The 12,835-nt window shown below is 39.1% G+C and overlaps 1 protein-coding gene across 1 annotated transcript in view; it reads left to right on the top strand.

Annotated features, from left to right (window-relative positions):
• CACNA1D (calcium voltage-gated channel subunit alpha1 D) overlaps positions 1-12,835 on the top strand; it is a 328,116-nt gene that overhangs the window by 161,325 nt on the left and 153,956 nt on the right. The window contains exon 8 of the mRNA XM_077821490.1: positions 9,897-10,000. Coding sequence (XP_077677616.1) covers positions 9,897-10,000 — 104 coding nt within the window. The remainder of the gene's footprint in view (positions 1-9,896; positions 10,001-12,835) is intronic.

Raw genomic sequence — 12,835 nt, 5'->3', positions numbered from 1 at the left:
GGAACCTGGGAGGCGGTGACCTTGAGATGGTCGAGTTAAGGATCCTGACACAAGGAAGAAAGGAGAGAAGCAGAATACGGACCCTGGACTTCAGAAAAGCAGACTTTGACTCCCTCAGGGAACGGATGGGCAGGATCCCCGGGAGAATAACATGAGGGGGAAAGGAGTGCAGGAGAGTTGGCTGTATTTTAAAGAATCCTTATTGAGGTTGCAGGAACAAACCATCCCGATGTGTAGAAAGAATAGTAAATATGGCAGGTGACCAGCGTGGCTTAATAGTGAAATCCTTGCTGATCTTAAACACAAAAAAGAAGCTTACAAGAAGTGGAAGATTGGACAAATAACCAGGGAGGAGTATAAAAATATTTCTCAGGCATGCAGGAGTGAAATCAGGAAGGCCAAATCACACTTGGAGTTACAGCTAGTAAGGGATGTTAAGAGTAACAAGAAGGGTTTCTACAGCTATGTTAACAACAAGAAAAAGGTCAAGGAAAGTGTGGGCCCCTTACTGAATAGGGGAGGCAACCTAATGACAGAGGATGTGGAAAAAGCTAATGTACTCAATGCTTTTTTTACCTCTGTCTTCACAAACAAGGTCAACTACCAGACTACTGCACTGGACAGCACAGTATGGGGAGGAGGTGACCAGCCCTCTGTGGAGAAAGAAGTGGTTCAGGGCTATTTAGAAAAGCTGGATGAGCTCAAGTCCATGGGGCAGGATGCACAACATCCGAGGGTGCTAAAGGAGTTGGCGGTTGTGATTGCAGAGCCATTGGCCATTATCTTTGAAAACTCATGGCGATTGGGGGAGGTCCCGGATGACTGGAAAAAGGCTAATGTAGTGCCCATCTTTAAAAAAGGGAAGAAGGAGGATCCAGGGAACTACAGGCCAGTCAGCCTCACCTCAGTCCCTGGAAAAATCATGGAGCAGGTCCTCAAGGAATCAATTTTGAAGCACTTAGAGGAGAGGAACAGTCAGCATGGATTCACCAAGGGCAAGTCGTGCCTGACTAACCTAATTGCCTTCTATGATGAGACAACTGGCTCTGTGGATGAGGGGAAAGCAGTGGATGTGTTATTCCTTGACTTTAGCAAAGCTTTTGACATGGTCTCCCACAGTATTCTTGCCAGCAAGTTAAAGAAGTATGGGCTGGATGAATGGACCATAAGGTGGATAGAAGGCTGGCTAGATCATCGGGCTCAACGGGTAGTGATCAAAGACTCCATGTCTAGTTGGCAGCTGGTATCAAGCGGAGTGCCCCAAGGGTCAGTCCTGGGGCCAGTTTTGTTCAATATCTTCATTAATGATCTGGAGGATGGCATGGATTGCACCCTCAGGAAGTTTGCAGATGACACTGAACTGGGAGGAGTGGTTGATACGCTGGAGGGTAGGGATAGGATACAGAGGGGCCTAGACAAATTAGAGGATTAGGCCAAAAGAAATCTGATGAGGTTCAACAAGGTCAAGTGCAGAGTCTTGCACTTAGGACAGAAGAATCCCATGCACTGTTACAGACTAGGGATGGAGTGGCTAGGCAGCAGTTTTGCAGAAAAGGACCTAGGGGTTACAGTGGACAAGAAGCTGGATATGAGTCAACAGTGTGCCCTTGTTGCCAAGAAGGCTAACAGCATTTTGGGCTGTATAAGTAGGAGCATTGCCAGCAGATCGAGGGACGTGATCATTCCCCTCTATTTGGCATTGGTGAGGCCTCATTTGGAGTACGTGTCCAGTTTTGGGCCCCACACTACAAGAAGGATGTGGAAACATTGGAAAGAGTCCAGCAGAGGGCAACAAAAATTATTAGGAGGCTGGAGCACATGACTTATGAAGAGAGGCTGAGGGAACTGGGATTATTTAGTCTGCAGAAGAGAAGAATGAGGGGGGATTTGATAGCTGCTTTCAACTACCTGAAAGGGGATTCCAAAGAGGATGGATCTAGACTGTTCTCAGTGGTACCAGATGACAGAACAAGGAGTCATGGTCTCAAGTTGCAGTGTGGGAGGTGTAGGTTGGATATTAGGAAAATCTTTTTCACTAGGAGGGTGGTGAATCACTGGAATGGGTTACCTAGGGAGGTAGTGGAATCTCCTTCCTTAGAGGTTCTTAAGGTCAGGCTTGACAAAGACCTGGCTGGGATGATTTAGTTGGGGTTGGTCCTGCTTTGAGCAGGGGGTTGGACTAGATGACCTCCTGAGATCCCTTTCAACCCTGATATTCTATGATTCTAATAATACCCAAGTTATTTTCTTACATGATGTTTAATTGGAGAGAGTCGTCTGGACACATAGTAATGGTATGCATTTTAGTAGCACGTTTTACCTTTAGAAACCTGAAGTTCAAATTCAGAAGTGACCTTAAGTAATTATAAGGGAATCTAAGATTATGTAACCTTCATCCATTCTCTTCAGTGGATTCCACAAGTGAACCTTGCTTCGTCTCTCAGCTTTCAGCAGACTCTTTTAGACTTGTTTAGACTCTTTTAGCCAGAACCCTCACCAGCATGTCAGTTACAAACCTGGTTTTCGAAATGGCAGTGAAGTGAAATTCACAACAAAGTAACAGCCTCAGAATTCACAACCCACAGGTGCACCTGTCAGTGGGCTGCAGGATCCCTCGGTCTGCAGTGCAGTGAAGATGAATCCAGCCAGCTCAGGAAGGAGTCAGAGAAATCTGTGCTTTTGTTCCAGAACCCAGAGTATAGCGTAGGTAAAGCTAGGCCCTTTTACAGGTGGCCAGCTTTAGAGGAGCTGCTATACTTGAAGCCCGGCCCCTTTAACCAGATTTACGTTAACTCCATTGCAGCTTGGGGGACCCCAGAGCTCTGGAGTGGCTGAAATGCTGTTTGGAATCCTCTAAAATGAATGGAGCTTTCCAGCAGGCTTCGAAGTCAGTGCTCTCAGGTTCGTGAACCTACAGTGCAGACTTAAAAGCCTGCTGGATCGATTCCCCGTGTTCACAATACCCTGATTTCTGAGGGCTTTGTAAACCCATCCAAAATTAGGTTTGTTGTTCATTATCATTTCTAAGGTGCTACCAAGGATGTTCTAGCCCTGATTAATAAATTCACCAACTTAAATGGCACTGAAGATGTTATAAATTTTAAACCAGCAAACCACCACACCAAAACCCTTTTGAAGTGAAAAGAGTTTGAAACATTATGGAAAAGAAGCCAGGATGGAAACAAATGTTAGAGATGTGATGACACTGCTTTATTAAAATCCCATAATTCAGATCCAGATTCATCAGTAGGTTCAAAGAAGCTTTCAACTCTTCAGCAAGCCAGTGCTACATTTTAAGAGAACTTAGGCCTGGATTTGCATGCAACTTTACCCAGATTTGGGATACCTCACCAGCAGTTACTACACAGTGGTATCTGAGATACAGTAACTATTTTTTAGTTTGTGTTGGGTTAAACTGGAGTATTTCAAATACCCCTATATAACTCAGTAAATGTTGATTTGTTAATCGATGTGATTCCGCTGGGACTTATTGTAAAGTGTTACCATTTTGTATGAAAATTATGCTACACTCTCAGTGCGAGAGAAAAAGAAAGAAGGTGGGGTGACTGGCACATATAAAAAGTGGTCCACATGGCAGCTTTACAAACCTGTTTTGGCAATGTACAGGACTTTTTGGTCCAGAAAAAGGACATGGCAGGGATTTGACATGCAGTGGCATTCATGGGGAGGATTTAGGCCTTTGGTCTTTTATGCTTCTTAAATACAACTCCTGATTCATCTCACAGTTGAATCCTTGGCTAGAGCCAGGATTTGCTCTGCACTTTGGATGAGAGACCACAAATAATGCTTTGGGCTTGCAAATATACTTGTTTCTGGAGAGGGAGATTTTCTCTGCCTTGCTGATAGCTAAGCCATGTCTCAGTTTTTGTTTTGGATTATGGACAAAATGACATTCGGCTTGCCTCTTTTGACCTGTGGAAATTTGTCCTGAATTTTGGAATAAAGTTTTGAGATAGGCACAGTGCCATTTGGCTTTCATTAAATGAGCTGTCTCTGAATGAAAAAGGCTTCTGGCTCAGATATTCACCTTGCCAATGTTATTGCAATTAAAAATATAGCTTAATGTACAGGAAGTATAAAAATGGTTTGAATGGAGATTGAATAAGTGCCTGAAGAAATAGGTAGTAAAAAATCACGAGAGGAGGCGAGTTCAGACCTATGTTTTTAGAAATCTGTGAGTCAGAAAATGAGACAGGAGACCAAGCCTGAGCTCTGTAAGACTGTCTTGAAATTGGACATTTGGTCCTCCAATATGTTCTCTCTGAGTCCAAGGGTGATACCAGTTTGCAGAAAATACAGGGTATTTCAAATAGAAAGGCCATAAGCACATTAAAGTCCTGATCTGCACACCAATTCTGGAATCTGTTCCAGATGTTGGAATGTAGACTAGAGGGAGATAATTTTTCAGTAGATAACAAGGTATGGATGGTACCTGAATATCCTTAATTATTTTGTCCTGTATTTCACAGTAACTGTGTTCTTTGGGATGACCTGATTTTACTTGCTTATTTTGAAAGATTCAAAGTAGATTGAAGAAAAGGCTTAAAGTAGGGATTTGGGACAAAACTGGGATAGGGCATTTGTGGCCTCTTCTTTTTAATCTTTCCCCCTGTAATAGTGCAGTAATAGAATCCAAATTCTTAACCTTGTAAAATGGTAGAGCAGGTCTAACATTCCAGACCTCTATCTGATATAGTCGGGCAAGAATCCAGTCCCTGTCATCTGGAGCATCCCGAGTGACATCTTGGCTTGCCTTTGAACGTACAGGGAATGGGACCCAACTAACATTACTGGACCAGGGGACATGCCTTTGAAGGAGACTGTAAATTGCATGGCTTTTTATGCTGGTCAGCGGTCCAGGATATGCTGAATTCAATCTTAGATCAGCACCAAAAGTGTACTAGTCCATCAAAGTACTGAGAACAGCTTTAATTTGAATAACTAACACCCACCAAGCCTAGCAAATTATTTATACCATCGAATAGCTGTGATTCCCAACTTCCTCATGCCAGTGGTGTAAGCCCTGGATGGTAACATAATGTTGACCTTAAAATTGCATCACTGTAATGTAAAGTGATTTTTTCTTACATGAATTTTACGTTAGAAACTAGTGCTTATGGTAAAAAAAACATTAGGGCAAGGTTCAGGGAAGCAACCATAAGGATGTGCAAAGCACAAGTGCTAACATGGCCATTGTGACACAGAGAGGATGTTTCAAACTTAGCTCCCCCCCCGGTCTGGGTATCTGCAAGGAAGTGGGGAAAGCAGCTTTGGTTCATTCTGGGGGTACATAGTGCTAAACTAACACAAATTCTGGTGGCTCTGGGCATGCTCCCTTGCTGAGCAAATCAGCATCTTGTTGGCTTGCAATGATCATGGTGAGCTCCCCAGACTTGAACTTCACACAAGTGAGGCTGTAAATATCATTTGGGGTCTTCTCAGATGGTTTACACCAGCAAAAAGTTGTCATCAGTACTGGGTGAGATTGACCTTTTCCTTCTGGTATCATGGGCCTTTCGACAAAGCAAATGAACGATATGATAGGGTGGGGATTGAATGTGAAGGGCCTTGATAGTGAATACAAGCAGGTTATGTTTGATGTGATAGAGGAGGGGGAGCCAGTGGAGGAACTCAGAGAGATGACATGGTGCAAGTGATGGGCTGGGAGAATGAATTTTACCCCAGCATTGTGAATGGATGTGAGTGGGACAAGTTTGCATTTGTCAAGACCAGAGAGAAGGATGTTGCTGTAATGGAGATGCAAGATGATGAGAGCCTGGGCAGGAGTTTTAGTTGTGTGGATGCATATAAAAGACTTTATTTTAGAGGTGTTATACAGAAAGAATCAGCAAGATTTAGATATAGCTTGGATATGAGGACTAGAGAGAGGTCTAAGTTGAAGAAGGCACGCCGGTTACGGGCCTGAATGACAGGCAGGATGGCGATACTGTCTAGAAAAATCAAGAAGGCGGTAGTGGCGAAGAGAGAGATTAGGAGCTCCGTGTTAGCTATGTTTGCTTGAGCTGATGGCTAGACATCCACAAGTAAATGTCAGAGAGAGAGGCTGAGATTTTAATTTGGACAGAAAGAGACAGTCTGAAGCAGAGAGGTAGATCTGTGAGTCATCGGTATAGAGACGGTACTGTAGTTGAATCTGTGTTTGTGGATGAGATAACCTAGAGATGATGTGTAGAGGGGAAAGAGAATGGGACCAAGCCCTGTGGAACCCACACAGAAAGTTTGAGGTTGGAAGAGTCTGCTTTTTCCCCTCCTGTGAATTTTCAGAAACAGGGGATGACTTGGTCCTTGCTATTTAGTTAGGGGTTTTTTTAGGGATAGATTTAATTTAACAAGAATATTGCTGTGTTGCGATACAGTGACAGTCTTCCCCCAATACCAAAATAAGACAAGACAAAACAAAACAAAAACCCTACCAAAAAAAAACAACAAAACCCCACAAACCCTGTGCTGCTTAAAAGTTTTCCTGTATTTAATTTTTCTATGGAGTCCTGTAAAATTTGTCACTTATTTAAAACCTCTTCTGTTCTGCTACATAAAATATTTTAAATAGAAAAATGACCTGGGGTAGATTGTTTTAAAAAGACATTGAAAACCTTGGTGATAGATCTTCTCTTTTTAGTCATATTGGAAGTAAACGGAATTAGCCATTTTTTTTAAGTGAAACAAAAATTAATATACATTACCTCACTACAGCTAACTGAGTAACACTGAGAACTCTCCAAGGCCTTGATTCTGCAAAGATTTATGTATGTGTTTAACTGTGACCAAGTGTAGGGCATACCTTTACCTTGTGAAAATGGAGGCTTTGTAATAAGATTTTAAAATAAAATGAGAAATAAAACTTATCAAGGTTTTCTTTCTCTGTTTAAAAAAGACTCAGATCTCTTATAGTAGCAATGTTAATGACAGGATTCAAATCCTTTAGCAGGACTTTGAGTGGAAGTTACATGTCTTTAACCCCTATTTCATGCCTCCCCCCCCACCACACACACTTTTAAAGAAGGAGGAAAAGCGTTCCCTAATGTTTGTTTCACAAAAATGTGCCCAACCCTATAGTCCTTAAAAAATTCTAATTTTAGTCAGTTGGATTTTTCCTGGAAAGGGACTGTAGGATCAAACCCAAAATGTCAACATGTGAGCATGACAACCTAGAAAGAAAAGCCAGCACAATTTAACCTATTTTCCTTTCTTGGAATATTGTCAGAAATGACATGTGAAAAATATCTTGGTAATTGCACCCGTATATTTTCTTTTTCTTCTAAATATGACATTTTGGATTTCAGTGGATATGTTTCTTGATTCCATCTTTTGAGATGGATGTGGTGAGGTTCTCCAAAAATAGAGAATGAAAAATAAGTTTACATAAAGGTTGTATGCATATAAATAGAATATTCATGTTCAGTTAATTTAACCTTAATTTTATAACAACCACAACAAAACTTTTTACTATGTATGTATAAACTTCAGCTTTTATATAATTTTGGTTCAAAATCCCTTTCTGGAATGTTTCCATGTTTTCGGTTTGCAACTAAATTGGCTTAAATGTTATAGACAGTAAAAGCTTTGTTATCCGGCATGTTGGAGGGATGGGGGTGCCAGTTAATCAAAAATTCTGGTTAACTAAGAGTTATACTTACCAATGGAATACCAATTTTCAAAGAATTAGAATACAATAAAATTAATGAAGTATAAAATAGTATAGAGGTACTCATCAATCCAGTAGTAGTACTGCACTGCAAAGTGGTTGGTTTCTTGAAGCACTTAGGTATGCACAGGTTAAGTTTCTATACAGTAGGTTATCTTATGACACTACATATCACTATGGGCAGTGTATGATGTACACCCAGATCACTAAAAATACACTGAACACTAAAACTATACTGAACATAATTTAATCTTTCTTTGATGATTCAGAAGGCACTCCAGGATCTTGCAGTGCCTCAGAGTCATCATTATCAATATCAATTATCATTGTAGATGTAGAAGATTGGGCTGACTCTGTAATGATCCTATGATATATCCTAAAAGAAAAGGTGTACTTGTGCCACCTTAGAGACTAACAAATTTATTTGAGCATAAGCTTTTGTGAGCTACAGCTCACTTCATCGGATGAACTGTAGCTCACGAAAGCTTATGCTCAAATAAATTTGTTAGTCTATGAGGTGCCACAAGTTCTCCTTTTCTTTTTGCAGATACAAACTAACATGGCTGCTACTCTGAAACCTATGATATACCCTGGAATCTGCTTTTTTGAATAAATCCCTGGTATCAGTTTGCTTACTTCTGCCTCTTTTGCATAAAAGTAAAGTGCAGAATGTGCAATTGCATAACCTTCCGGACAATATACTAGTCCTGGTTACTAGATAGAAGATTTGTATTGGGAGAAATCAGAAATGCCGGTTAATAGAGCTTTCTGGTTGATCAAATGCTGGATAACACAGGTTTTACTTTATAAATAAAACTTTTGAGTTACACAAATATATTCCCACTATATTTCTTAACAAACTGATTAAGAATATCTTACTGCACCCAATTATATATTTATGGTAAGGAGTTTATTGAAATTATTTGCTACAGAAAAATAATAGGATATTTATATTATTGCAATGAATCTGTTTTACCTTTTAGTGTATGCTTTTTAAAAGAAAATCCAAGTAGGTATAGGTAAGAAATATGCTGATATTAAAAATGAAAAAGATCCCAAATGTCTTAAATATCATTTTATAAGTATTGTTTTATTTTATATACTGAAGAGAAACATTTTCTCAAATTGGGATTGTGTGCAAAGTATTAAGCACAGAACAAAATTCCTGCTTTGCTACCTTTATATGTTTGGCAAAATAATTTTCATTTGCAAAGCTATGCAATAGTCATTCTTTTCTTTCAGTGTGTGTGCTAGGAATGTGAAGTGAATGTGGCCAGTGCTTTACTTTTCCTCAGATGGGCCTCCAATGAATGTTAAGGAAAATGCATAGAATATTGTCTCACTGCATTATAAAGCTCTCTTTTCCTTTTCTCTAATTCTTCCTTATTACATACTATAGGAAACTACTTCTATAAGATCATCTTATTTCTTACAGATGAATGATGCTATGGGATTTGAATTGCCATGGGTGTATTTTGTCAGTCTCGTCATCTTTGGGTCATTTTTCGTACTAAATCTTGTTCTTGGTGTATTGAGCGGGTAAGCATACACCTTTTTCATCATGAAAGCAGAGTCCTGAATTCAGTTGCTATGAACACACAGGTTATATTATACAGGTGAGCTTATGTGCAGTATTGATGTGGTTTAAAAAGATCTTCCTCTCTTCCTGCAGTTGTGCTGTATACCTAAAGCAGAAACAGTTTACCATAACCAAGACATAGTCCCTGAAAATAAAGTACAGATACCAAAACCAGAGATTCGTCTTGAAAAATTTAAAATGTTACCAGCATATAGGCTTTGTGTTCATACTTAACTTGAAGCTAAATTATAAAACAAAACAAAACACTATAAATACCATTTCATTTAAATGCCTTTCATTTAAAACATGCCTTCTGTTACAGGGCATAACATCTGCAAATTTATTTGGGTAAGTAAAGAAGTTAAATATGAGTCCACTTGTCTTAAAAATTAACTAACAGATTTAATGGATATATTCAACATTCAAAAGAGGAACCAATTTTTCTTTTCCTAATAATATACAATGGAAACAAATTAGAGGCTGACGTGTAACTAAGTGCTGGAGATGACAGATACTAAAAAGTAGGGCTTATTTTGGAAGAAGGAACACCTACGTGATCTGGCAGCTGCTAAAAGGACTCTGCTATTTAATGAATGGCTGAATCATAACTTATTTCCTCACATTTTACAGGTAAATGATGCAATAGGATGTGACTGGCCATGGATCTATTTTGTTAGTCTTATCATCCTTGGCTCATTTTTCGTACTTAACCTGGTTCTTGGTGTACTTAGTGGGTAAGCAGTTGAGTTAACATTGTATATTTTGCTGCAACTTGTAAGGTAGCCTTTGCATTTATTTAAGCTTCTCAGTGATGGCTTTTTGCATGTGTCTCAAATCTTATGTCATCCTACCAACGTTTGCTCTTTTGACTGAATTGTGTAATCCTTGTGCCTGTATCTATCTGCGACATCATGTGTGTTTACAGTGCTTGCCAAAAACTATTCATTAAATGAGGCACTAATTACCTCATTGTAAAATTACTTCCAGTAGTCAGATACATTATTTTGCACACAATGAGAGATGGATGACACCTGTACAAACATTTTTCCGCTAGGTAAGAACCATTGTCCCCTTCTGAAAGCCTTACTTGTGTTTTTGTTCAAATGTATATAAAGTAAATAGAGCCCTCTTTATAATTACCACTCATGCATAGCAAATATTTTTAACAGGTGCACCAGGTTCTTTAATATACAGAGAGGGTATATTTGGATTATAAAGTTCCCTATTCTGCAGTGTCCTATTCTGTACTATAGTGCTGGGTATTATTAGTTCCCATTGGCTTAAATGAGAGTTGCGGGCAACCAGCACTGTGCAGGATTGACCTTATACATTTATCTGAACTCAGCTGTCCATGTAGCATATTATTCAGTGATAAATTTATATGCAGTTTGTTGTTCCATGTACATAGAACCAAACAGATGTTAGCCAAATACTAATGAACTGACTGGGTGTTTTTATCTGTGGAGTATAGTTATAAAACGTGGTTTATGTTAAAGATCTTTTATGTTTGTTTAAGAATAAAGGAAAAGATACTACAGGTATTTGAACCTAAACTGAAACATTAGGTACTGGTGTGAATTATATTATCTATAGTTAATTATGAATTAACAATTGAGGTTTGGAACAATGGCTTCTTGGGAACTTTGGGCCAGATTGTACTGTCATTGAAGTAAATGGAAAAATCTCTTTAATTTCAATGGGAGTAGGACCAAGCCTTATGAGAAAAAGCTAGAGTAGTTTGTGGTGTCACCAGACCTCGATTGTGTGCATAGCCTTCTTCACTATTTCTCCATGGTGTGCTTTCGATATTCAAAAAAATCACAATATTTTACAGAGAAAATATGTTTTTTTTAGAGGATCAAGCACAAAATGTCCCATTACCCTGCTAAATATCTATTCTGTAAGATTCTGTTTGTCAAAGAGTTGGTTTTAAAAATATAATTTAAAAAATTATATGCTATTTATAGGGTAGGATTTCATTATGTGGAGAATTTGAGGAGAATAGGGAAAGTGATGAATTACCTGAATGTCACAAGCTTTCTGTAAGGAGGAAGGGGAAGAAAGGAAAAGAGAGAGTGAATAAAGGCAGGTGATGATTGTCTGATTTAGGCCTCAATCCTACAAAGTCTTACACACATTCTTAGCTTATATATTGTGAACAGTCCCACTGATTTCATTATATTCAGTGACAAATGTGTAAGTCTTTGCAAGATTCAGGGGTTAGTTTTTATGTCACAATCTCACTGAAAAAGAGGAGTGAGAAGGAAGAGGAAGAGAGAGGAGGATGTTTGCTGCATGATTTACCTCTGATACTTTGATGCCAACATCTAACATTCCTTGTGACTCCAGAGCTCTCACTGAAGTAAATGCAGGACCAGGCTTTCAATGATCCCATCTCCTGAGCCTTGGAAGGGTCATTTTTAGCAATTATTTTCCTCCTATCCTGTGAAGCTGTGCTCTGGGAGCAATTAATTAAATATACCTCCTTTCTGTTGCCAGACTCAGATGCGTTGTTATTGGTTTAGTTCTTTTTTTTTTTTTAATTTGTAAGGAATAGGAATATCAGATCTGATATCATAATCCACACAAAGCCTAGGAAATTCAGATAGACAAACTTATAGCCAATTTTAATGTTGAGATAGTAAAATTTAAATGTTTTATAAAGCTCGCTAATATTTTAAATGCAGTGGGGCCAGTTAAATGTTTTCTTTTGCATTTTTACTACTAGGTAAAATTTTACTGGATGGGCCAGATATTCCCTATATACTTAGAATGGGGACTCTGGCTAGAACTGGTGAAAAGGTAAAATGAAACTTTTTATCTGCTCCTGTATTGTATTTGCCAACCCAAACATTTGGGATAGAGATTCTAGAAGGCTAAATACAATTCCCTGCTGCTAGCCCAATTAGCCAAGTTTCGTAAAGGCAATTGTTGCAGCAGCAGGCATGCAGTATATCCTGTTATGTGTGCCCATTCTGAGGTGAGTCAGTGGCCAGTGGATCCATGAAGTGGTTGATCCATTAGTCCAGAGATCTCATTCTTTCCCCAAGTCCCTGTCACCCACCTTCAATTGCAGCTGCACTGGGATGTCCACAGCACATAAGGTAAAGTCCTCTCAAATTTAGTTCCCTCCCCTGGGCTGCATAAGTGGACTGGCTCAGCAGCACTTTGAGACTTTTGTGACCCTGGAGGAATGAACAGGGTTTGCCCCAAAGTAAGCAATCTAACACTCTCATCTCCAGATTGTATGTGACTTCCATGTTTAAGAAAAATGACGTAAATACATTGTAATACAAATTCCACTATATTTAAAACATATAATCTCCAGAGGTTTTCTTTAGGCCTGTCGGGATTTATGTGTAAAAAATCAATGTTAGCAAAATCCTCAGAACATACTAGTATTTATCGGTAGAAAACTAGTGTTTTTCACGAGTCAGGTGTAAAATGTGTAGCACAACTGTTCTTTATTCTTATCAGAAAAGTTCTCAGCGAGCCTTTCAGATTTGTTTTTTACCTTCTCCAAAATGTCAAATGAAACTTAATTCATGATAAACCTAACAAATTGTTCT

Source organism: Eretmochelys imbricata, chromosome 7, assembly GCF_965152235.1.
Source record: "Eretmochelys imbricata isolate rEreImb1 chromosome 7, rEreImb1.hap1, whole genome shotgun sequence".
Lineage (NCBI taxonomy): Eukaryota > Metazoa > Chordata > Testudines > Cheloniidae > Eretmochelys > Eretmochelys imbricata.
Note: the sequence above shows the minus strand (reverse complement) of the source record. Positions and strands in the feature narration are given on the sequence as shown.